The 21575-nt window shown below is 43.7% G+C and overlaps 1 protein-coding gene across 1 annotated transcript in view; it reads left to right on the top strand.

Annotated features, from left to right (window-relative positions):
* VIPR2 (vasoactive intestinal peptide receptor 2) overlaps positions 1 to 21575 on the top strand; it is a 1176106-nt gene that overhangs the window by 1033766 nt on the left and 120765 nt on the right. Inside the window, exon 8 of the mRNA XM_069647991.1 lies at positions 16333 to 16393. Within this exon, the coding sequence (XP_069504092.1) occupies positions 16333 to 16393 (61 nt within the window). The remainder of the gene's footprint in view (positions 1 to 16332; positions 16394 to 21575) is intronic.

The raw sequence follows: 21575 nt of genomic DNA, 5'->3' as shown, positions 1-21575 counted from the left end.
CCAGGGGGACAAGGTAGCCTGAATTTGTTGGTTTGGGTCCACATTGATACATGCACACTGGCAAAGCATTTGTATCCGTATTCTGAGAGTTCTTATGTCGTGGGAGGGATGGATTGGTGAAGACTGTATAGACATGTTCTCTTAAGGTTATTTGGCTTTTTTACTGATGCAAAGGCAACATGATGAGTGTACTGGCCTGCATTGGTGCAGCCATTAGGAACGTGCTTTCTTAGAGTGGCATGGAATTAATTACTGCCATTATGTGCAAAGCCAACATGATGAGTGTTCTTACATGGGTATGATGGCGTGCATTGGTACGGCTAGTGTGGATATGGTTTCTTGCCGTGGCATGGAGTACTTTACTCACATTATGTGCAAAGCCAACTTAATAAGTGTTATTATTTGGCTATATTGGTCTACATCGTTGCAGCCAGTATAAACATGCTTTCTTACAGGGGTAGGCAGACCTGCAATAATCACGAAGCTTGATAATTGCATATCAGAATTTCTAATGTATTTCCTATATATTGGACCTGCAACAATTACTAAGTTTGCCAATTGCATATAGGATTTCTGGTGCATTTTTCTATGTTTTGTGAAATTGCACTTTGTTATCTTTTGTTTTAATATTGAAATGTTTATGGGCCTCATTACAAGGAGGGCGGTAAGGGGTTAACGGTGCCGGTAAAGGTGCCGGAGCAATTAACTCCTTACCGCCCCATTATGAGGTCCGCTTGTGGGACACACTCAGGACGCCTGGTTTTACTAGACGTCCTTAGCGGGTCCCGCGAGCGGCCCAGCATGCTAACAATGGGCCCATCATTAACGAGCCCATTGTTAGCATGCTCAACATTCCCATTGAGCCCTATGGGGGCTCAATGGGAATGGGGATGGACCGGTTCCCGGTTGCCTGAATGTGGAAATACCAGGCCCTCCAAGGTCGAATGGCCCGGTATTTCCCCATTCAGGGAACCTGGACCCGGGTTTGGGGGTAGCCATGCCCTCATTAAGGGCATGGCTACCTCCAGACTCGTAATGAGGCCCTATGATTTGAAATTATTTTTTTCAAGTGCATACTTCAACGAGTTGAAAATTGTGTGCAATGGGGGAACAGTAAATGAATCAATAAAAACAATGACTTGTCACAAGTATAATTACAACGCCCTAAAAGGTATAGCAGGGGACTGAGTGGACCACTGTTTCATGTGCAGACTCCCATTTAATGCCTAAACATGATTCCTGTGAGCATGGTGAAAGGGCCAGAGGAAAGGCCAGACTCTGCCCTGGAAGCAACAGCTAACAGTGCAAACAAAGAATATCCATTGCACTTTTGCTTGCTCCTCAAGGAAGGAGAAAGGCAACCCTCGCTTCAAGTGTGAAACGCCTGTGCAATTGTGGCATCCGTAAAGTAATGTACTAAAAAAACACTCAATCACCACAAGTATGTTAGCTGTGCCCTCTAAGTGATAGCAAATTGACAAGTGAACAACTGGGTTTTGGGAGTTGTAGAACAAAGTATCAGGAGGGGTTTGCTAGTTCAATGCAGTTAGCTTGCTAGTGTAGGCCCTGATGCTTAGAAATGTTTGATACCATTTAGTTATGTCAATTTGATGTGACCTTTTTTAAAATTGTCTGCAGATTATCCCTGGCCTCACGCTACTCATGGCTCACAGAGCTGAACAAAACAGAGGTTTTGTAGTTTGAACATATTGATTCAACACGAATATGTGTTAGTAAATATGTACATGAATAAATAAATAAACAAATAAGTCTGAATTGTTCTTCGGAGTCCCATCAGGATGAGGTTTGTGGTGTGTTTGGGTGAGTCACTGAAAGTTTACGTAAAGTTATATGTTGGCCTGAGTAAATGAGAGCGAAAGAGGGGCATTCCTGGATAAGGAGGAGACTCAGTGTGGATGATACGCTGACACGGGTAGGTGGGAATGTAAAGGTAGCCATGTATGTTGCCAGAGCATCCTCAAAAAATCACTTATCTTGACATTACTATGCTGGATGCTATTCCCAGTAAACATGTCTTGGGAAAAGGACAGAATGGTGTTCCCCAGATTAAGAGGCAGCATTGCCTTGCTGACCAACCCATACAAAATGTACTTTTTTTATACTAGTCTTGATACTCTTCAGTGACCAAATTATTGAATAGAGGGTGGACCATCTCACCCATAGAATGTGGCAGTTGCTAACAATGACCTGCTCATCCTCTGCACTAGTTGCATGCAATATGCAGTTGGGCAACAGGACATTCTGCTCTTGTTCATCAGAATCCTAGGAAAGGGGTAGGTGATCCGTGCTACCACATGGAGCAACTGGGTCAGGGCGTTACAGGGAAGGACAGCGTTTACTGGGGTGTCTATGTCTAGTACACAGGGGAGCAGTGGTGTTGGGGGAAGCTGGCATGGGTGCTATTATCAAGAAGATAGGTGTCACGTGTCAACAACGGTCATGGATATTGTATTAGGGAAATACTCTGTCTGGAAAGTGTTTGTACCTTAACATTGAAACTCCCAACATTTGTAGAATTCCACTTTTTATAGGAAGTAACCTTAATTCCCTTTAAATCTTGTTTTTTACTGATATATTTATATATAAACACAGACACGAACAGACATACACAAACACACACGTATATTTATAAATATATATATATATATTCAGTGAAGAAAAGTTTGTGAAGGGAATCTATGGTTGCAGAGGAGAATGCAGCGTTACATCTAAAACACAAAGGGCCTCACTACGAGTCTGGTGGTAATTCTGCAATAAATCTGCTGATGTACTGCTAAACTCAATCACTGTTACCACTACTTGGTCCCATGGATTAACTACAGGATTACAAGTGGTGGAGTCCATGGGGATGTCAGCAGAATTACGGCCAGTGGTAATTCTGCTGTAGTAATTCTGCAGATTTTTGGCAGTAAGGTGGTGGATTAACTTGCATAATTGTTCTGAAGGTAAATCCTCCACTTCACCACCAAACTCATATTACGGCAGTGCGGTATTGCGGTGGTAATGCAGCAGTAATGGAATTACCAAGGTATTACCAACATTTTTACCCGCAGCACTGTATTTGCAATGAGGCCTATAGAAATGTAACAGTTATGGTAACCCATGCTACCATAACTCATGCCTCTATCATGTACTGAACAGACCGACACACATGACATCACATATGACATCACATATGACATCATAAATGGTATTGATTGTTTGTAAGTGAACACTATACCCTCACATATCTGACTAGTGACTCAGGGCTGGGACTTCCCATTGTTACAAGCCCATTGGTACAGAGATAGTCTTTCCATACTTATTTCAAGATCCTTCCTTCCCCCATTTGTATCATACAACCGTCGCCTAAAAGGGTTCTACAATCATAGTGTGCTCCCACATGGTTCAATAGTGCCCAATGTTTATTCACTGCATGCCTCTTTACCAAGATTATAACATTTGTGTTGCTTTGTTGCAGTTGTTTAACTAAGTGCAGGTTTTCTATATAAGTGATTTTACTACTGTTTCTTTACTACGATCATTTAACACACAGAAGCCTTTCTTCCTTTTGGAATTCCTAGACCAGCCCATGTTCTACCAAACCTTGCAATTAAAATCTATTCCTCCTGTTTTCATAGTCTGTTTATTCTACGCCTCATACAGTATGCTCTACCTATTCAGCAACACTATATACTTGGGTCATTAAATGTGTTGTTCCCGACCCAAACTTTGACAACATTCACAGTTGCATGTTATGTTTAGATGTAACTTCCAAATCACTACACCTTTTTAGACTAGACTGATCCCTTATAACTTTCTAGCCTCCCAGGCACAGTCAAATATTTAATAGAGTTCCACAAGGCCTCTGAGATACATATCACCAATAGTAGACATGTCTTGTCACCCTACTGATGAGGTCCAACCAGAGTGAAACATGTGTCTGGGGTTGCTGTTGGTACTCTTGTTCAGAGGAGAATTGCTTAGCATTTCGGTGCTGGACTGCTCCAGGGCAGGACAAAGACTGCTATGTTTAGATCTTTCTCCTCTGTGAAATATTGTGAGCTAAAGACTCTGGGTAAGTCTCTCGTAACCGGGACTAATGTCCGGCAGAGGGACTTCCAGGACCCCCCTTGTTTTGATACTCTACAGAAACATCAAAACAGACATTCTTTTTTTTAAATTCAACAACAACCATCACGGACATCAACACACATCGGAAACACATGAAAACATCATCCTTCGCCAAATCTCACATCACTCTCGTCTCTGGAGCACCAAATGGGGCACACTATTGAAAGCACTTTATATCTCTTCAAAACCCAACATCACCTTTAATCAAGACAACCTGTGAAGACTGTACTGAATTAATACTTTCGAAACACCGACAGCTCTTACTTTAAGGAGTCCCAGTGAGGCAAGCATGAGCATTACTTTAAATTCTAAGAGAACAAATACCATCATTTTCTGAAAAGGAGCCACTGTGTGGCACTTCCTATGAGGTGTTAAGATAGTACTTCACTGCCAAACACCCTGTATAATAATAGAGGGGCTGAATAAAGGTCCCAGAATAGTACTTTAAAGTACTTGACCATCATTGAAGGCACTCCTGGAGAGGTGCAAGTACAGGACACATAGAGCCAGCACTACCCTTAAAGCCAAGAACACCTGAAAAGGCATTTCACAAATGAGAGCTGTACGATTCAGGGAACAGAGACTATGCGCTAGGTTCCCACCCTTAGAGGCTGACCTTTACTCTCACTGCAATGTAACTATGTAGGTCTGCTGACGCTCAATGTGAAAAGTGGTATACACATCCACTCAAAACAGGGAATGTCTAGGGGGTTGTGAAAATCCACCCCCGAACGCGTCCAACATGCAACCTCATGCAAACCCAAATGCAACCTAACCAGTCATCGGTCTGTTCATTCTGTCGGTTAACTCACTGACTGCAGATGCCAAAGTTGGCTGGTGGCTAGACCTAGGTCAGACCTAAGGCATTCTCCCTCTTGAGAGATGTTTCTGTTGTCAGTCAGCCATGCACAAAAAGAAAATAACTGTCTGCATGTGTATTTTACTTGAGATCCTCCTCCAGCTAATGCGAAGGAACCACATGAGTTTTAGAAGGAAACATTCACAATTCTGGGGCATTAGCTGTGCCCCCCGCCTATCAGAACCTCAGACTTTCATAGTGTTGTCTGCTCACCCAAGATGACCAGGTGTTTACGTTGGTCAATACCTGCACAATGGGCTGATGAAGCCTCATCTTTGATAACAATCTCTTTTTGGCAAATCAAATCATGTTACCTATAAAAAAAGAAAAACCCATACTTCTTTCTCTGAATTTTTTAACTGTCATCTCCAACATGCACAGCATCCAGCAGTTCCATTAACAAACCAGGGTGAACATGCCACAATCGAGAACATAATGTTGTGGTCCACGCTGCTGGGTAATCAAATTAGGAAATTATTTTAATTTTTCAACCATGGGGTGTATCCTACCAGATTTCACGTTCAAAGTCGTCCCATTACAGAACTGAATGCAGTCATAAAGTGTTATGTTTGAAATGTAACAATTATTTATTCAAATGGAGTGTAAAATATAAAAGAACATACACAAAATGTACACAACTGAACACTGGTAGTTAAATAATGAATGTATAGAATCAGCAGGAATAGAGACATATATAGGGCCTCATTACGGCCATGGCGCTCCCGTAATGAAGGGTGCCGGTACGGGACCAGCACCGTTCGTTACGGGATGCCTTATTACGAGGTCCCCTAGTGGGACCCGCACAGAAAGGGCCTCATTACACGGACGGCGGTAAGGGTTAACGGTCACCGTTAATGGTACCGGTGACCGTTAACCCTTACCGCCTTACTACGAGGTCCCTTTGCGGGTTGGAGACTTTCACGCCTGCTTTTTGCAGGCGTTAAATACCAACCCGCAAAGGGACCAGGGTGCTAATTACGGTACCGCAATTTGCGGCACCGTAATTAGCGCCTTCCCCATTCCCATTGAGCCCTATGGGGCAAAAATGGGAATGGGGAAGGGCAATGTGGGAAAGGGGAATTACTGCCCCGCCAACCTTGGAATAGGGCAGTAATTCCCCTTTCCACCAAGGCGGTGCCAGTATTTTACCGGCATGGACCAAGGTGCTAATAGCACCTTGGTCCTCCGCCTACCGTGTAATGAGGCCCAAAGTCTGGTCGGACCAGACGTCCTTTGCCGGTCCCGCAAGGGGACCAAGGAGCTAATAACGGCCCGCTATAACCCATTATTAACTCCATCCCCATTGGGAATGGGGATTGGTTTTGTGAATGAGGAATTACCGGGTCCTCCAAGGTTGGAATGACCCGGTAATTCCTCCTTCACAGAATCCGGTACTGGAACCCTGTATGGCGGCAGCCATGCCCTTATTAAGGGCATGGCTGCCTCCAAATTCGTAATGAGGCCCTTAAACTATAGATGTGGCCAGGATGGCTGGGGCAGGCATACCTTCTTCAACTAGCACTGTACAAAAAATGAAAAGAAAAAAAGCACATTAAATCCATTTGCACCTTAATATACACATCATAGATGTTGAATGGCACATACCCCAGCACAAGCCCGAGCACAGAAAGAAGGAAAGCATTCTAGAGGGGAGAGGGTATACTTAAGGAAAAATAGTGAGCATCAAAGCGCATTCTGCAGTTCTATGAATGACAAAGCCCTACCCTAAACCACAACAATTCTGTAAATGACCTTGAATTCAGGGAACTACATCATGGGTGTGCTCATCATTCAGGATTCATCAGGTGTTCTATCTGTGCACATAATCTTTCACACAGCCTGGAATGCCACCATACATGGCCATAAACGTGATGCAATTTTGGTAAATCAAAAACATAGCAGCAGATTGAGCTAGCTTTTCTATGCTAAGTGTATTATGGGGCCTGTAGCCTGTGAGGATGTCATCTGCCTGACCCTTAGGATGTGTGACGGCACAAGCTTTGGGACTGGGTTCCACCACCCCAGTAATGGTGTGAAGAGGATGCCCTGGCCACCAACACAACACCCAGGTCAGCATGCAGAAGCTAATTACATTGTTGCCACTGTAACATTTGGCCTATTCAGGAAAATACTGAAGGTTTCAGACTGTTCAAGTAAAAATAGTAATTTGGCATGCCCTTTTTAGGACAGGCCATATGGTTGGAAAGCACTTAACATTTTACAAGCAGATGTTGCACTGCAGATAGAACATCAATGCTGCTTGCCAGTGTCAGATCAGGGGGAACAATCTATGAAGTGGCACACCACCTAGCAATGCTGACTCCGCTTAACCAACGCAGAACACCCACTCGGACACACATAACTTACAGTAAATGCAAGATGAATAGCTGTCCTTAAGCAGGCCCAGTCCACCAAACAAGGGAGAACCACACTTAACAAATTCATGCATCTGAAGCAGAGACACAGTTAGAGAACCTCCAAGACTAGTACTAGTAAAAGAAATAATACACATGTGCAAAAACTCAAGTGGAGCCTGGCACACAGGTCGTGGACAGGGGCATATAAAAGCGAGCCGAAAGAGCACGTGTGTGGATTTTTGGAGGAGTTTGTGTGACTTAGAAAGTACCTGGATAAAGGAGAGGCTGGAGGCAGAAAGCAGAGAGAGGTGGTGAAGAGAGTAAGTGCTAAGGTGTAGGATGTGACAGAAGGAGCAGAGGAGGGGGTGGAGATAATAGGATATAGGTAGTTAGGAGGAACTGACCAGAGGAACAAAGGAGCTGTTAAAGAGGGTAAGCAATAAGAAGGAGGAGGTAGGGTGACAAGTAAAAGAGATGGTGGAGAGAGTCAAACCTAAGGAAGGGGACGTGAAGAAGAATGGGGCAGAGGAAGAGCGTTCAGAAGAGCAGTTGGAGAGGATGGGACGTCTGGGAGCTACTTGCGGAAGAGAGAAAAACACTGAGAGCGCAACACATACATGGTGCCTTTAGGATGTGTTAGTTAGATGGCAGGAGGTATAAACACATGGCAGGGCATCAAAGATGCTCACTAGGTGATAATGAATGTGTATTGGGAGCCTCTAGGATCAGGACCCTTGGTGAATGGTTGGTTAGAGTCCCCAGCAGTCATCCTCCGTCCAGTGACTCTGCCCCTGCCTACATTGTCAACTCCACCATGGAAATCCAAAGGCTGACATCTTGGCAAGAAAGAGGTAATGGACGTTGTAGAAAGACTGACTCATGTTCATCCGTATTGCTTCTCTGACGATGGCCTACCCAGAGTCAGAGGTCCAGCAGATGGCAGCCATACTGAGGAATACACAACCCTACAGCTAAAGTGATCTATGCCTTGAGATAACAAGAGACTCAGAGAGACGTTTGGAAGACATTATTTTTTTTTGCTGTCCTGAGATTCTCAGAAACAACTGGTCATCATGATTACTGTTTTGGATCATTTTGTGTTTAAGGTATTTTAGAACATACGAAAAGATAATAGACTGCCAAACTGGTAAAGGCTTGTCAGGGGAATAGGGAAATACACTAACAGTAGGAAGAAGTTATAACACATTATTTCAGTTGTCTGTTAGTTATCCTACCTGCCCTGCCTTGTTATAACCTGTGTTTATGAAACCCTGAATAAACATTATTTTTAAGAACTGTGAGCAGATCTGCCCTTTTGGACCATGAGCACATGATTACAACTCCTAAATAATTAGAATGAAATACATTACAAAATTAAGTGAGTATTTGGTGCCAGAAAAAATACAACTTGCACTACTGTTAATTATTAGGCAACTAAAAAGTAATTGGATTTCAAAGTGTTCTGAACCTGGGTGTGTGCATCCATGAATGCAAGACCTCACGTTACCCAGTGTTGTTTCCATAGGGAAGCAGTTTCCCACCACTACCAAGCAATGAGTCTAATTGTTGCCCCAAGTGTACATAAGATTCAAAACCCTTATCAACTATCTCTGTTTTCTAACTGTGGACGCCAAAACAAATGCCATACAATAAAATGTAAAACCAGACTAATTAAGAAAATGTCATGGATGCTCCCACTCCTCAGATGAGCTGTCAAACCACTTCATTACCAGTGCCATGACAATGAAGCCTGTAGAAGCAAACATAAGTTTTAACACAACCATGGACATCATCATATGTCACCATGTGCTTTTGGACCAGAACCTTGTGCATTGGCATAGTAATTTGTGCTAGCGCATGACAGTGGTGAGAGCGGAAGGGTAGTATTACTTTATATTAAGAACTATCAGTGATACCAGTATACTTATTGTCTGGTTGTTCCTAAGCCTCCTTCTCCTTCCTCACATTTTCGCTCTTTCTCTTTTTTCGCTCCACTTCATTGGGATTCCCTTCCTCTTACTATCCATTCCTCTTCCACCTATCACATATTCCATACCCGCCTGACAGCCCATTTTCCATCCTCCCTTTCCTCTCCATGATCTTATGTTGTTTTCTACCATCTTTTTCTTTGTTTATCTATACCGTTTTCTTCTTGTAAAGGCACTTTGGTGAAAGCACACTATAAATTCAATAAATACAAATACACATAAATACAAATACAGTCAAAGGGTCTTGTATTAAAGTAAAGGGTATTGTACACAGATTTGATGTTTATGTCCTCTTTTATTCATGATTAGAATTCTAAACAAAGTATTAGTATGCTTTATCCCTTCAGGTAAGAGGATTTGATAGTCTGAAGTACTGTCCTTTGGAAACTGAAGAGCTTAATTGGAGGAGTGCAACCCCCTTGCACAGCGTTGCAGCCAAAAACTATATTCCATTAGGGTGTCTGTTGGATAATAGCCTCCCTGACCCAGAGATGGCCATGGCAGTCACTGGAGCAGCATAGGAAGAAGTGCTTGAGATCTGCAGGCCTGGGGCTCCCCCAACCATGGAGCAGGTACAGGGCGAACAGGTGCAGAGTGAATGCCCTGACAAAACAACAGGAGGTTTTGTCTGCTGCACAGTGTGAGAGACAGGTCTGATCAGTAGCATCCAGGCCTGAAGTCCCCTGAGGCTCCTGCTCTTGTGAGAGAGATCTCAGCGGCCACTGAAGTGACTATGGAGTTAGCATCGGATTCAGTGATCTCAGCGTTGCCTATGGGCATAGCAGAGATACCTGAGATGGTGGATCAGGAAGTTTCAGACCTGAAGGGTCTGCCAGAGCTGGAGGATTTGTCTTCAACTGGAGGACCAGACTACTCTGGCGAGTCTCTTGAGGCAGACAGAGGGGCAGGTACAGGGTGGAGGTCCTGAACAACTCCTAAAAGGGGAACAGGTGCAGAGTGAAAGCCCTGGCCTATTCCAAAACCAGGAACCAGTGCAAGAGAAATCCCAGGCTAGTTCAAAGACAAGAAGCCCAACAAATCTCGGACAGGGAACATCTAGTCGTTGGTTGCTCACCCAGGCCCCCAGAGTCTCCTACCAGACTTTGAACCTGCTGGCTACTTAGATGTGGCTGGGACATCTAACAGATTGTCAGATCATTTCTGTAATCCCTGTGTGGTCAGTCATGCATAGGAACTGACAAGACAGGACAGGCACACCAGATCCCTTTAAATTCAATACCTGTTGTTGAGTGGTCGTGTGAGAGGAAAAGTAACTTCGCTCAAGTCGGATCCACCCAAGATGTAATAACTGACGGCGGACCCCATGTCAACTCTCTGGCAGTACAGACACCACAGAAACCTCAGCAGACCTCTCCCTGCCAAACCACTTTTCAGCACTGGAAAGCAGGCTTAAGCAGGGCCCCATTTCCAGAACTCCCAGACAATGGACATTTGAGCAGCAATTATGTTCAAAACAATCTTATTTATTTTTATAACATCAATTCTGTTATTATTTCATTTTCTATTTCTTAAAATTGACAAATTCTGATTGAATCATGATAATGCTTTTGTCGGGGTGATCTCCTGGGGGCTGGCAGAGCCGTCTGCGGACCTCCGGGCTGGGGAGGCCCCAACTCCTCCCGCGTCCCGAAAGGAGTATGACATACACACACAAAGAGCAAGGCTATTACTGCTGTTTATTAGAGTAACGGCCAGGGATACGCTCAGACCGCTCTGACCGCATGCATCCGGTGAGGCTCTCGTCGTTAGTAGGGCTCGCAGGCCCTTTTTGCAGCAGTATGACGCGCTACTTGCGTCACCTGGGAAAAATCATCACAAAACCTATTGCCACTTCGGGTTGGTTCCCCGAGTGGTAGGGTTAGTATACATCCCCTATAGGAAGAGATATTAGTGGACGAGGACAGGTCAGGTGGTTCCTAACAGTTGCTACATTGGAATTGTTACAAGGGGACCCTTGGTGATTGGCTAGGAGTAATGGCGTCAGTGATGAGCCCCTTGTGGTCTGATTGGTTCTCCCTCGAGCCCCCAAGCCTGGGACCACCGCCGTTCCCAGTTCGCGGTGCACCTGACATTAGCAACAATATGTAACTATGTGTTCGTGCAGACAATGGATAGGCCTGCTTATGGGCTGGCGCGCAGGTCTTTCCCATCGCTGTAGGTGTCCAACTTGTTGCTTCGTTGTTGCAGATTATGTCCCAGACGTGGGACCCTGGCGGTTCTCTGTCTCGTAGGTTTGGTACCTTGTCAGTTCAGCTTGGTCACGTGTCGGGAGACCGTAGCTGGAGTAGAATTATGAGCATTAGTTTTTGCATTCTGTTCCTCAGGGCTTGGCCCCTGCAGATGTAACCTTGGCGCTGGGCGCGCGGCATGTGGTTTGCAACATCGTGGCCTTGGCTGTGGGGCTCTTGTTGGGGGCTTGTTTTGCATGGTCAGCTCTTGTATTTTGTTCGGGGAGGATTTTCGTTTACGAGGCTCCTGCCTGAGGATTTTTGCTCTGCGGCCTACTTGGACCTAGTTCATGGGTGGCGGTACAGAATCCATATTAGGGGGGTCGCGGGGTAACAAAGCATCATACACAACATTAGGTATACATGGTAGCGTCCTCATAAAGACAGGTAGCGAGAAAGCATCAGCAAGCATATACACACAAGCTCTTCAGGCGTCTTGCGTTTCTGCGGTGCTGTAGAAGGCCTATGTGAAAAATAACAACAATGCATGTCCGTGGATATGTCAGTCCGCTCCGTCATAGCACTGAGTATGTTCTTCATGTGGGTTGGTGTGTGAGTGACCAGTGTGCATGGTGGCACGTGTGTTCTTGTCTGTTGGCTATGTCATCTCTAATGATGTGGATACTTGTGGCTGTTGTTTTAGTCGAGCTGATCCATGTTGCAGGCGTCGGCTTGACCATGGCGTGCTGGTGGGCATACCCCTCGTAAGTGTATGTTTTTGAACCAGGGTATTTTGTCATCTGGTAAGTATGCAAACTCCTCTCGAGGAGGGTGTCTGGGCCGCGATCCCCTAGGCCACGGTCTGGATGAAATTGGGGGGAGGGTGTTATCCCATTCTCCCACTTCACTTTAGTCAAAATCACAAAAGCCTCACAAATAAACATCAAATTTAGCATCCTGACAGACAATAGAAAACAATGAAAAGTGCCTGTGTGCTAATAGGATGATGGATTTGGTGTAGACCGCCTCATCCACTAAAGTGCCTATGTGCTTATTATTAGTCAAATAGTTTCTTATATGACCTCCACTAAGTAATGCGAGGTATCCTATATCAGGGTCAATGTCGCCTTGACAATACGATTATGTGAGTTTATGACTAAACCACTCCACTGGCTGGATGTCTCAGCAGTTCTTCTGTTGGACCACCTTCTTTAGGACCATAAGTGAACCCTATATGCAGAAAACAAATACAAATTAATTTAATGTTTATGCTGTATGTGAATCTAACTGCCCTTTCCTATATTGAAATATAGGTAACTAACCATATTCATCTGATCCTCTGCATGGACTTCCGCTCCGCTATGCCAGACACATTTTGGTGTATTGCAGTTGGTCCCTTGGTTTAAAACTTTAGCGCCATCTCTGAAATGATAGGCATAGAGACAATGATATGCATAGATACCTGGGGAACTGTTTACATTTATGTATTAAGATCCCAGCTGTTGTCCTTCAGATCACCCGACAGCAAACTGCATTTAGGCAGACTGATAAGATAAGCATTGGAACCTCCAGGGAGGAGCTTTCACACGTCGATGCGCCTGAGTACACACAAAGAGGGTGGAGGCGAGTCTCGTACAATCTTATATCTGTATTTTCATATTTCTACAGCACTAGAACCAATGGCGATATGAGCTGGAGAAAGCTATTTTACAAAGTAATTAACTTCATTTAACCGGGAGAGTGGGAGAAAAATAAATACGATTGTTTTTAACATAATTGCCCCTCAATTAGATTCATCACTCAATGCGATTTAAATCCATGTAAACGTGAAAAATATATATATACGTCAGACACCCTTGTGTTATATTTAGGTTGTGCCACAGTTCCTGAATCTAGGGCATACTGTTGGGCTTTACCTATTCTGGCTATGAGGCTATTTCCTGTATGCGTGTGTGTCTGAGCCTAGAATATTTGATACGGCGTGTTGGCTGACTAGAATCTTATGATGTAGGTGCTGTGTTCCAGAAATGTCAGTTGGGAACTTAAGCTTGGCACAGGGCGACCGGTGGATGTTTCTTTCCCATGGACTTGTCTTATGTCTGCCTTACTTATCCCTGTGTACTTACCTGAAACCGAAAGAACCCAGTACAGACTACTTATGTAATTTAAGACTCCTGAGTAATCTGTACAACTCATACCTCATAAATGTAACATATACGCTCTAGTACACTGAGTCTGTACCTCAACATGTTAGTGCAGATGGCATTGAGTTATTTTTGAGAATGAGCCTGACCCTTAGAAGGGTGGTTCTCAAATTTTTTGGCTGGGGGCGGGCAGCGTGTGATGAATTGCCATCTGGCAAGGGTGTGAACGCCCAGGCTTTTTTGATTTTTACTAAATAATACAATGTTGCAGGTAGTCCATTTTTGAAAGGTCAATCTGCTGTTCAGATTTCCCTTTCATGCCAAATGCATAGTGTTATCTGTGACCTGCTACATCAGTATCCTAATTTACAGCACCTGCTATACCAGAGAGAAAGAGAGATGGGCCTGAAAAGATACTCCCCTGTACCTTGCCAACAAGCCAACCCTCTCCACCTGCTAATGTCAACTTTTGTTAGCCTAGATATGGAAGGACAAGCTTCAAGCACATGCAGACTCCTGATAAATCCTTCTCTGGTTGTGCCCAGACAATGTTGAATACTCTTCCCCCTTTGAACATAGGCTAGACCCTTCATTGACCACGTTGAGGAAAGAAATCAAAACCTGCTGCTAATGTATCTCCAAGAATAGACAAACTGAAAAGGCTGTCCTCCAGATTCTTAATCCAGTCTTAAAAAGAAGACTTGCACAGTAGTGAATTTTGTTTTGCTTTCTTCCCTGTCCTAATGGGCAATCGGTCAGAGCTGAGGGACTAAACATCTAATGTTGGGCTATTAACCCAGATCTGACTCCTGCATAGCAACCATACAAGTCCAGGTTTGGTTGGATTGAATTAAATTTATTCCCATGGCTGACCGTCTGAAGAAGAGGTCATAGTAGCACTTTTTCTTTTATCCTATGTCTTATAGATATGCCACCAACCATATGATCTCTCCAAAATTGGGTTGTCCTCACTGGCCAGTGTTAATTTACACATTTGGAACTGTAGTGTTAGATCAAAAACTGTCAGGTCTACAGCGGGCCGTAAATGCGTCATCTGCATTCATTGCAAATGAATCTTCCTAATTACTTAAATAAAGCTGAGAGGCTTAGATTTGGTCATCCCTCCTCTACAGTATGTTAGTATGGAAAATTGAGCATATTGTCACAAGGGAATGATTGAGTACTACTGTCAGCATATAATCTGGAATCAAAAGATTCTTGGAAACCGGAAGTGGATGTACTTTGTTGTAAGTCCAGACAACTGTTCGTGAATTGATAAGATTCAAACTAGAAATATGTAGGATTCTCTGTTACTACTTAGACAAAAACAACTATTGAAAAACTGAATCCCTACTCAATATGGACAGGTTCATAACTAAGGTGCATTTTGGAAACTTCAATAATGCCCATACTTTTTTTATATGGCTTAATAAGGCATATAGATACCAATTTATAATGTATTTATGGAATGTAAGTGCTACATTCCTTACTTCAGTGCTCCCATACAGTATACATTTGGAGATATGTCAAACTTAATAGAAGAGGTTCACCATTCATCGTTTGCTGAACTAAGCTGAATTCACACTGAGCTGAAATTAGACTCTCTGGGTCTGATTCACAAAGATGCGCTCTGACATCTCCAGATTTGACCTTTGTGAATCAGCTGTCAGGGAGCAGGAGCAGATCAGAGATGCTCGTGGGCTTCATTGTTCACATGCAAATCTTTAAAAATCAATTTCCTCTAAGTCTGCATTTCGGGAAATCAAGGTATATGTTATATCACACTTTGTGATCTACAATTGAACACACAGCTTTCTGATTCACCTTGAGGGTGGTCCCTTCACTAGAGTAGCCTAAGGGAACTGAGTATGGTATGGTATGGTATTATTTATTTATATAGCGCCTATATACATGCAAGTGTTTCAAAGCGCTCAAGGAGGGTGGGAGCATAGGGAAAAAGCAAACAGTCGCTCAGATCCCTTGAAATTCAGAGACGATAATAGTCTGCACAGGCAGACTAAGTGAGTAAAAAATACATTTAACAGTTTGGGAGTTCTAGCATGTCATGTGCTGCCTTTTAGCAATCTCAAACTGCTGTTCGGTCAAGTGCACGGAGGATGAGGAGTTCAGTCACAAATGCAGTGTGCACAGTGTCAGAAATTTATTTTCAAATCATCAGTTGTCCTAGAACGGGAGGCAAGCAAGTCTAATTAAAGTTATCTTCCGAATGTGTGGTTAAACAATGGAAAAAGCTTATTGTGACTGGACTCAGCCGTGTCAACACCTGTCCAGCAGTGTAGTGGAAGGGCCGGTCTTGGTCGTCTGACTACAAAGATGTAGAAGTATGAAGAGAGGCCAAGTTAGCTAAGGTTACAAGGTGGCTGGATCGTCAACATTCACATCGAAGAAGAAATAAGTCTCCACGACTGTCTGGAAATAATTTCTATTCTCCAAATACTCTAGTCAATCTAATTTAATGGTAATCACTTTCAATTCATTTTATAGAGTTTTTTTTATATATACTACTTTGAATGTTTCAAGCTTTATTTTTAACTGGTAGAAATTGATCAGGTCAAATTACGCATTAAATGAGTGCTCAGATTTGTCATTTTTTGAATAATTAATGTATTAGAACCTCATATTGCAGTGTTTCTCTTACAGGAATACCAGCAATATTCACCACCATGTGGATAGTGTCTAGAGTCTATCTAGAGGACGTGGGGTAAGTGTATATGTTTTATTTGCAAATATAATCCTCCCTGTTTGCCTCATTAAACTTGTGCTTAGTGCATTTGCTGTTTTCTAGAATATTGTTTTTGAGTCTAGTTAAAGAGACGTTTAGCTCTCTCACACACAGACTGCATACCTATTCCAAGTGTGCTGTGAAGCAGCTCGTATGTGAGGCATGAATTGCTCCTGAATGGTGACGTCCATGCTGGGTTTCGTATTGGGCAGGCACAGGTGTAAATTGCTAATGTCCCTTCCCATAGTAGTATTTCCTTCCTTTGTATGGATGCTGGTTGCCCATGGTTATGGCGATATCTGTGATTTGTTTTGGCTATAGTGAGGAATGAACATGGTGCTGAAATTGTTGGTTTAGGCAGGTAACACTATTTGTGCTTGGTAATTCCTGTCTATGTTTGCTGTGCTTGTCCTGCTACTCGGCACTAGTGGGGACGGGAATGGCACTACCATCTGCCATATTCAGGGCAGTAGAATGTAGATGCAGAATGAGAGACCACTGGGCTGAGAGCAAAAGCCTCTGCTGCCAGTGCCGCGGAGCTCTAGAACATGAATCAGGATCTGTGACCCCAACAGCAGTGTGAATCTGGTGGCACCCAGAAGAGCCCTTTCTTCATCACTCTCCATGGCCTCCCAGGTCAGCGTGGTTGGCAAAGCGGGCCATTTTCATCTTAAGGTGCTGTGCAAAGTGCTGCCACTCTTGCCCAGCCATCTGCGACGCTGTAGTCTTATGCCGGATAGATTACTGCAACGCTCTGCTTCTAGCTCAGCCCTCGGGCCTTATCCGTCGGCTGCAGCTATATCAAAATCCAGCAGCTCGGGTAGCCACAAATTCCGCATATGGATCACAAATCACTCCTGTACTGTGTTCACTCCACTGGCTTCCTGTGGCTAAGAGGTTTGAGTTCAAGTCTCTTTGCTTGGTACATCGGGCCTACTATGGTCAGGGAGCGACTACCTTCAGGACAACTTTGTTGCTAATCTTCCCAGGCGGACTCTTTGCTCGGACGGTGTTTGTCTAGTTTTGGTCCCCAATTTCTACTTCTCTAGAGTGGGGTGCCATGTGTCTTCAATTGCCGCCGGAATGTTATGGAATGCCCTGCCCCCGGCTCTTAAGTGCACTCAAAATCATCTTGAATTCAGACGCTCACTGAAGACAGTCCTATTTTAGGTTGTGTTGCATAGGTTTGTGTTTCCTAGCACAAGATGTCCTTGTGTGAACGTGTGCAGTATACATTTAGCTAACATAACATAGCATAACATAACATGAGTATAGTGGCCCACAGGCCAGCAGTATGAAGGGTTTTCTAAAGCGCAAGCCAAGCTAGGAAGCAACAGAGCACTGCACATGTCCCTGAGAGTAACCTATAAGATAAGGATGGTTATCTGTATGGGCAAGAATGCAGTCTTGCACTGTAATGGAATACAACTTGCATATTTTCTCTGCACCCCCTGGTAATTTCTTCTATATTGTTTGGCTCTGCAGTAGATCTAGGTGCGGCTCACTACCATGTTCTTGGCCTGATAATCATAGTAATCCTGTTTAGCAGGCACCCTGTAACCACAAGAGTAATACGTGGAAGATTTTGACTAATTTTGTACCAAGCTGCACCCTATATGCAGGAATGCTTGAGACACAAGACCATGCTGCTCCACATGCAGGAACTTTCCTGGTGGAATCTCTGACCGTTCAGACCATGCAGAAAGCTTGCTACAAGGATGTTTTACTATTTGGTTGCATTTATTTCCATGCGTTAATCCACTTACCAAATTATCTGTCCCATAGGTTATACTTGTCCCTAGGCAAGAGCTCCTCTGCATCGTTGGCTGGCCATGCACACCTATCAGAATATTATCTTTTCAGAGGTATGACTCTACTGCTTACCATGCGTTCAAACCTCTGCTTGCTTACTGACGATACTGTCACTATAAATGAGACCTATAGCATCATTCTGAATTAGATGGCGATGCACCACCTCTGCCTTAACAATGACACAACCAAACTACTCATTGTGGCACTGCCCGATTACCTGAAGAATATGGATCCTGCCTTCTCCCCTTTCACCATAGATGTGATCACCAAGGATCTCTGATTCTTGTCGTAAAGGCAAGCAGGATCATCGCACCTAGGCATCAGTCGTGGTTCTTATCAAGTCTTTATTTAAGAATAAAGTATCTGATTGGGGAAGCTCACTAGAAACCAAGACCCCTGTGTCCTTTGTTCCAACAACCAAGACAAGAGGAAACAAAAATAGCAGGCTGCATTTTTCTTTTTTGAAATCTTTTTTATTGAGTTTTCGTAATATATCTCGAAATAACAAAAAACACAAAAGTAAGCCCATACATGGACTTAAAACAAAAGTCATGTGCACAAACAAAAATAAATCCACGAGACCTACATAGCATATAATTGAGACTTCCCGCCTTAATCTCTATCGAATTTATAAGGGTAACATCTAGACATATACTCTAATTCCTCCATGGGCATACAGTAGTCCATTTCCTCTATCCATTTAGAGAGTTTCGGTGGATCTTGGCACCCATGTCATAACAATATTTTGTTTAGCGATAATCAAGGCATTTGATATGAGAAGTTTCTCATATCTAGTAGAGGCCGTTTCTCCCCATATTCCAAGTAAGGCGAATATTGGGTCGTCGGGAATAGGTTGAGTAAGCACCCTAGATATCCTCCTCTGTACCTCCTCTGTACCAAAATGCAGAATGTCCTAGTTATCGGACACAGCCAAGGGATATGGAAGTAGCCTTTGTGTATCAGCATCATACACATTCCTGGTCTGTATGAGGCCGCTCTTGAACAGAGGTTCATGAGTATAATAAATCTTAGGAAGGATGTTCAGGTGTACTAGCCGGAATCAGGCCGAGATTACAACTTCACAAGGGGACATTAGGACCTCTTGCCATTCCTCTTCCCATCACGTCTTAAGTCTCAAAAGCGTGTTTAGATGTGAAAATTAATGACCACTTGATATAAAGTCGAGATAACGCACTTGGAAATAAATTCATCATTAATTTTAGTTAAGTGGTGTCTGGACTGGGTAGTCGTATACACTTCGGGATTGTGTTTACATAGCAGGTCTAAAGTGAGTATATCTGTATCTGTCTGGTGGTAATATCTGGAAGCCAATTTGCACTTCCTGAAGCATTTTAAGACATCCCACTATAGGCACATACCCTACAGTCAGATATCCATATCCCGCCAACACTCCCCAGAATTTAGTTTACCAATTTCTGGCAAGTTCTGATTGTCCTGTAAAGGGGATTCCAAGGTTTCCACCCATTCCCATCCCATCGCCTTCATCGCCATCCTGTGTGCTGGGATAACTTGTTGCAGAGCAAGTGTCAGTCCCTGTAAGTCCTTTTGGCAGTGCAAAGAGAAAAACGGGTCATCACAAACCACCCATTGCCATTCGAGTCTAATGTTTGGGTAAGAGAGATCACCATGTAACTATTCATTGGCAACAGCCAATTGCGCTACCATCAAGTATTTTCTCACATCGGGGAGACCAAACCCATCCAACAAAACCGAACATCAGAGTGTATGCAGGGCTATTCTAGGCTGGGACCCGCCCCATAAAAACGTCCTTAGAGACTGCACAATTTTCTGAAATTCACCCTCTGGGATCATGACATGAGTGTTTTAGAGAACATATAAATACCCGAGAACGGCTTAATTTGGAATAAACTGGCCCTTCCAAGCCACGAGATGCAGTGGGCCACCCAAAACTGAAAATTAGCTTGAAACCTACCAGTGACAGGCATCAGGTTGTTAGGCAGGAATGCTCCTGGCTTCAGGCAAACAGGAATGTTGAGGTATTTAAAGGTGTCTCACACAACAGGGTAGGGAGAGTCAGGGGGGATTGCTACTGAACCTCCTTGAATGGGAAACAACAATTATTTGTTCCAATTAACCCGCAATCTCCCAAAATTCCACAAAAATCCATTCGATTTGCATGATGCGCATGGTAGATCTACATGGTCACCCATATACAATAATAGGTCATCAACATACATTGATACCCTGTCTTCATGTCCATACAAAACCTGTCATCAAATAGTCCCCCCTTAACCATATCGCCAGTGGTTTGATGGCCAAAATAAAGAGCAGTGGGCAGAGGCGACAACCCTGGCATGTACCGCGTTCCATAGCAAACATCGAGAAGTCACTCCATTCTACCGGACAACAACCATCGGGCATCTGTACTTGGACTAAACCCCATACATCTCAACACCGCCCAAATGAACGCCAATAAACCGTATCAAATGCTTTTTTCAGATTTGATCACCACAACAGCAAGAGGGTTGCAGATAATGTCTGTTTTGTCTAGGGCAACATGAGGTCTACGGATATTCATGCGAGTGGCTGGTCGGGCAGAAAACTGCATTGATCTGGATGGATCAATAAGGGTAGGACTGCCATCAATCTTTGAGACAAAACTTTAGCCAATATTTTACCTCTGCTGTCGATTCGATAAATGAAATCAGCATATAAGAGGCGCATTCGTCCAGTGGTTTGTCTGTCTTGGGTAGAACAATATTATTGGCCCTACACAGGTCACCAGGCAAGTCACTACATTCTTAACTTGCCACAAACATTGATAAGAGGGTTTTGATGAACATATCTTTTAACATCTTCCAGCATTTGGCTGGGAAGCCATAAGGCCCAGGAGATTTGCCCGATTGAAGTGATTGAATCGATAAGATAAGCTATTCCTTAGTAATGTCCAATTCCAAGATGTTTTGTTGTCGGTCAGTAATAGTGCAGAGACGGATTTCACCTACGTGGTCCGTATATGTGGGTTTGGCGGAACCTACAGACATTTCATATAATCATGCGTAAAACCTGGATTGGGCCTTGCCAATCTCAGATTCCTCAGTGACCTTCGTCTCAATATCTGTCTTGACCTCGCAAATGTATCACAGAGAGGTTTCCCATTGTGCCATTCATGAAAGTAACTTCCCAGGCTTATCCCCATTTTGGATAGTCTTGAACGGGACAGCAGATAACATTGGCGACTCGTGTCCAATGCACAATTGCGGTATGAAGCCCACAAATGCAGCAAGGCACTCTCGGATGTCAAAGAATGATCCACTAGGAAAGCTTGCTCCAGGCATTCGTTTTCGTGTTCCATTTCAAACAGCCT

Source organism: Ambystoma mexicanum, chromosome 2q (genome assembly GCF_040938575.1).
Source record: "Ambystoma mexicanum isolate Mex_15411 chromosome 2q, UKY_AmexF1_1, whole genome shotgun sequence".
Classification (NCBI taxonomy): Eukaryota; Metazoa; Chordata; class Amphibia; order Caudata; family Ambystomatidae; genus Ambystoma; species Ambystoma mexicanum.
Note: the sequence above shows the minus strand (reverse complement) of the source record. Positions and strands in the feature narration are given on the sequence as shown.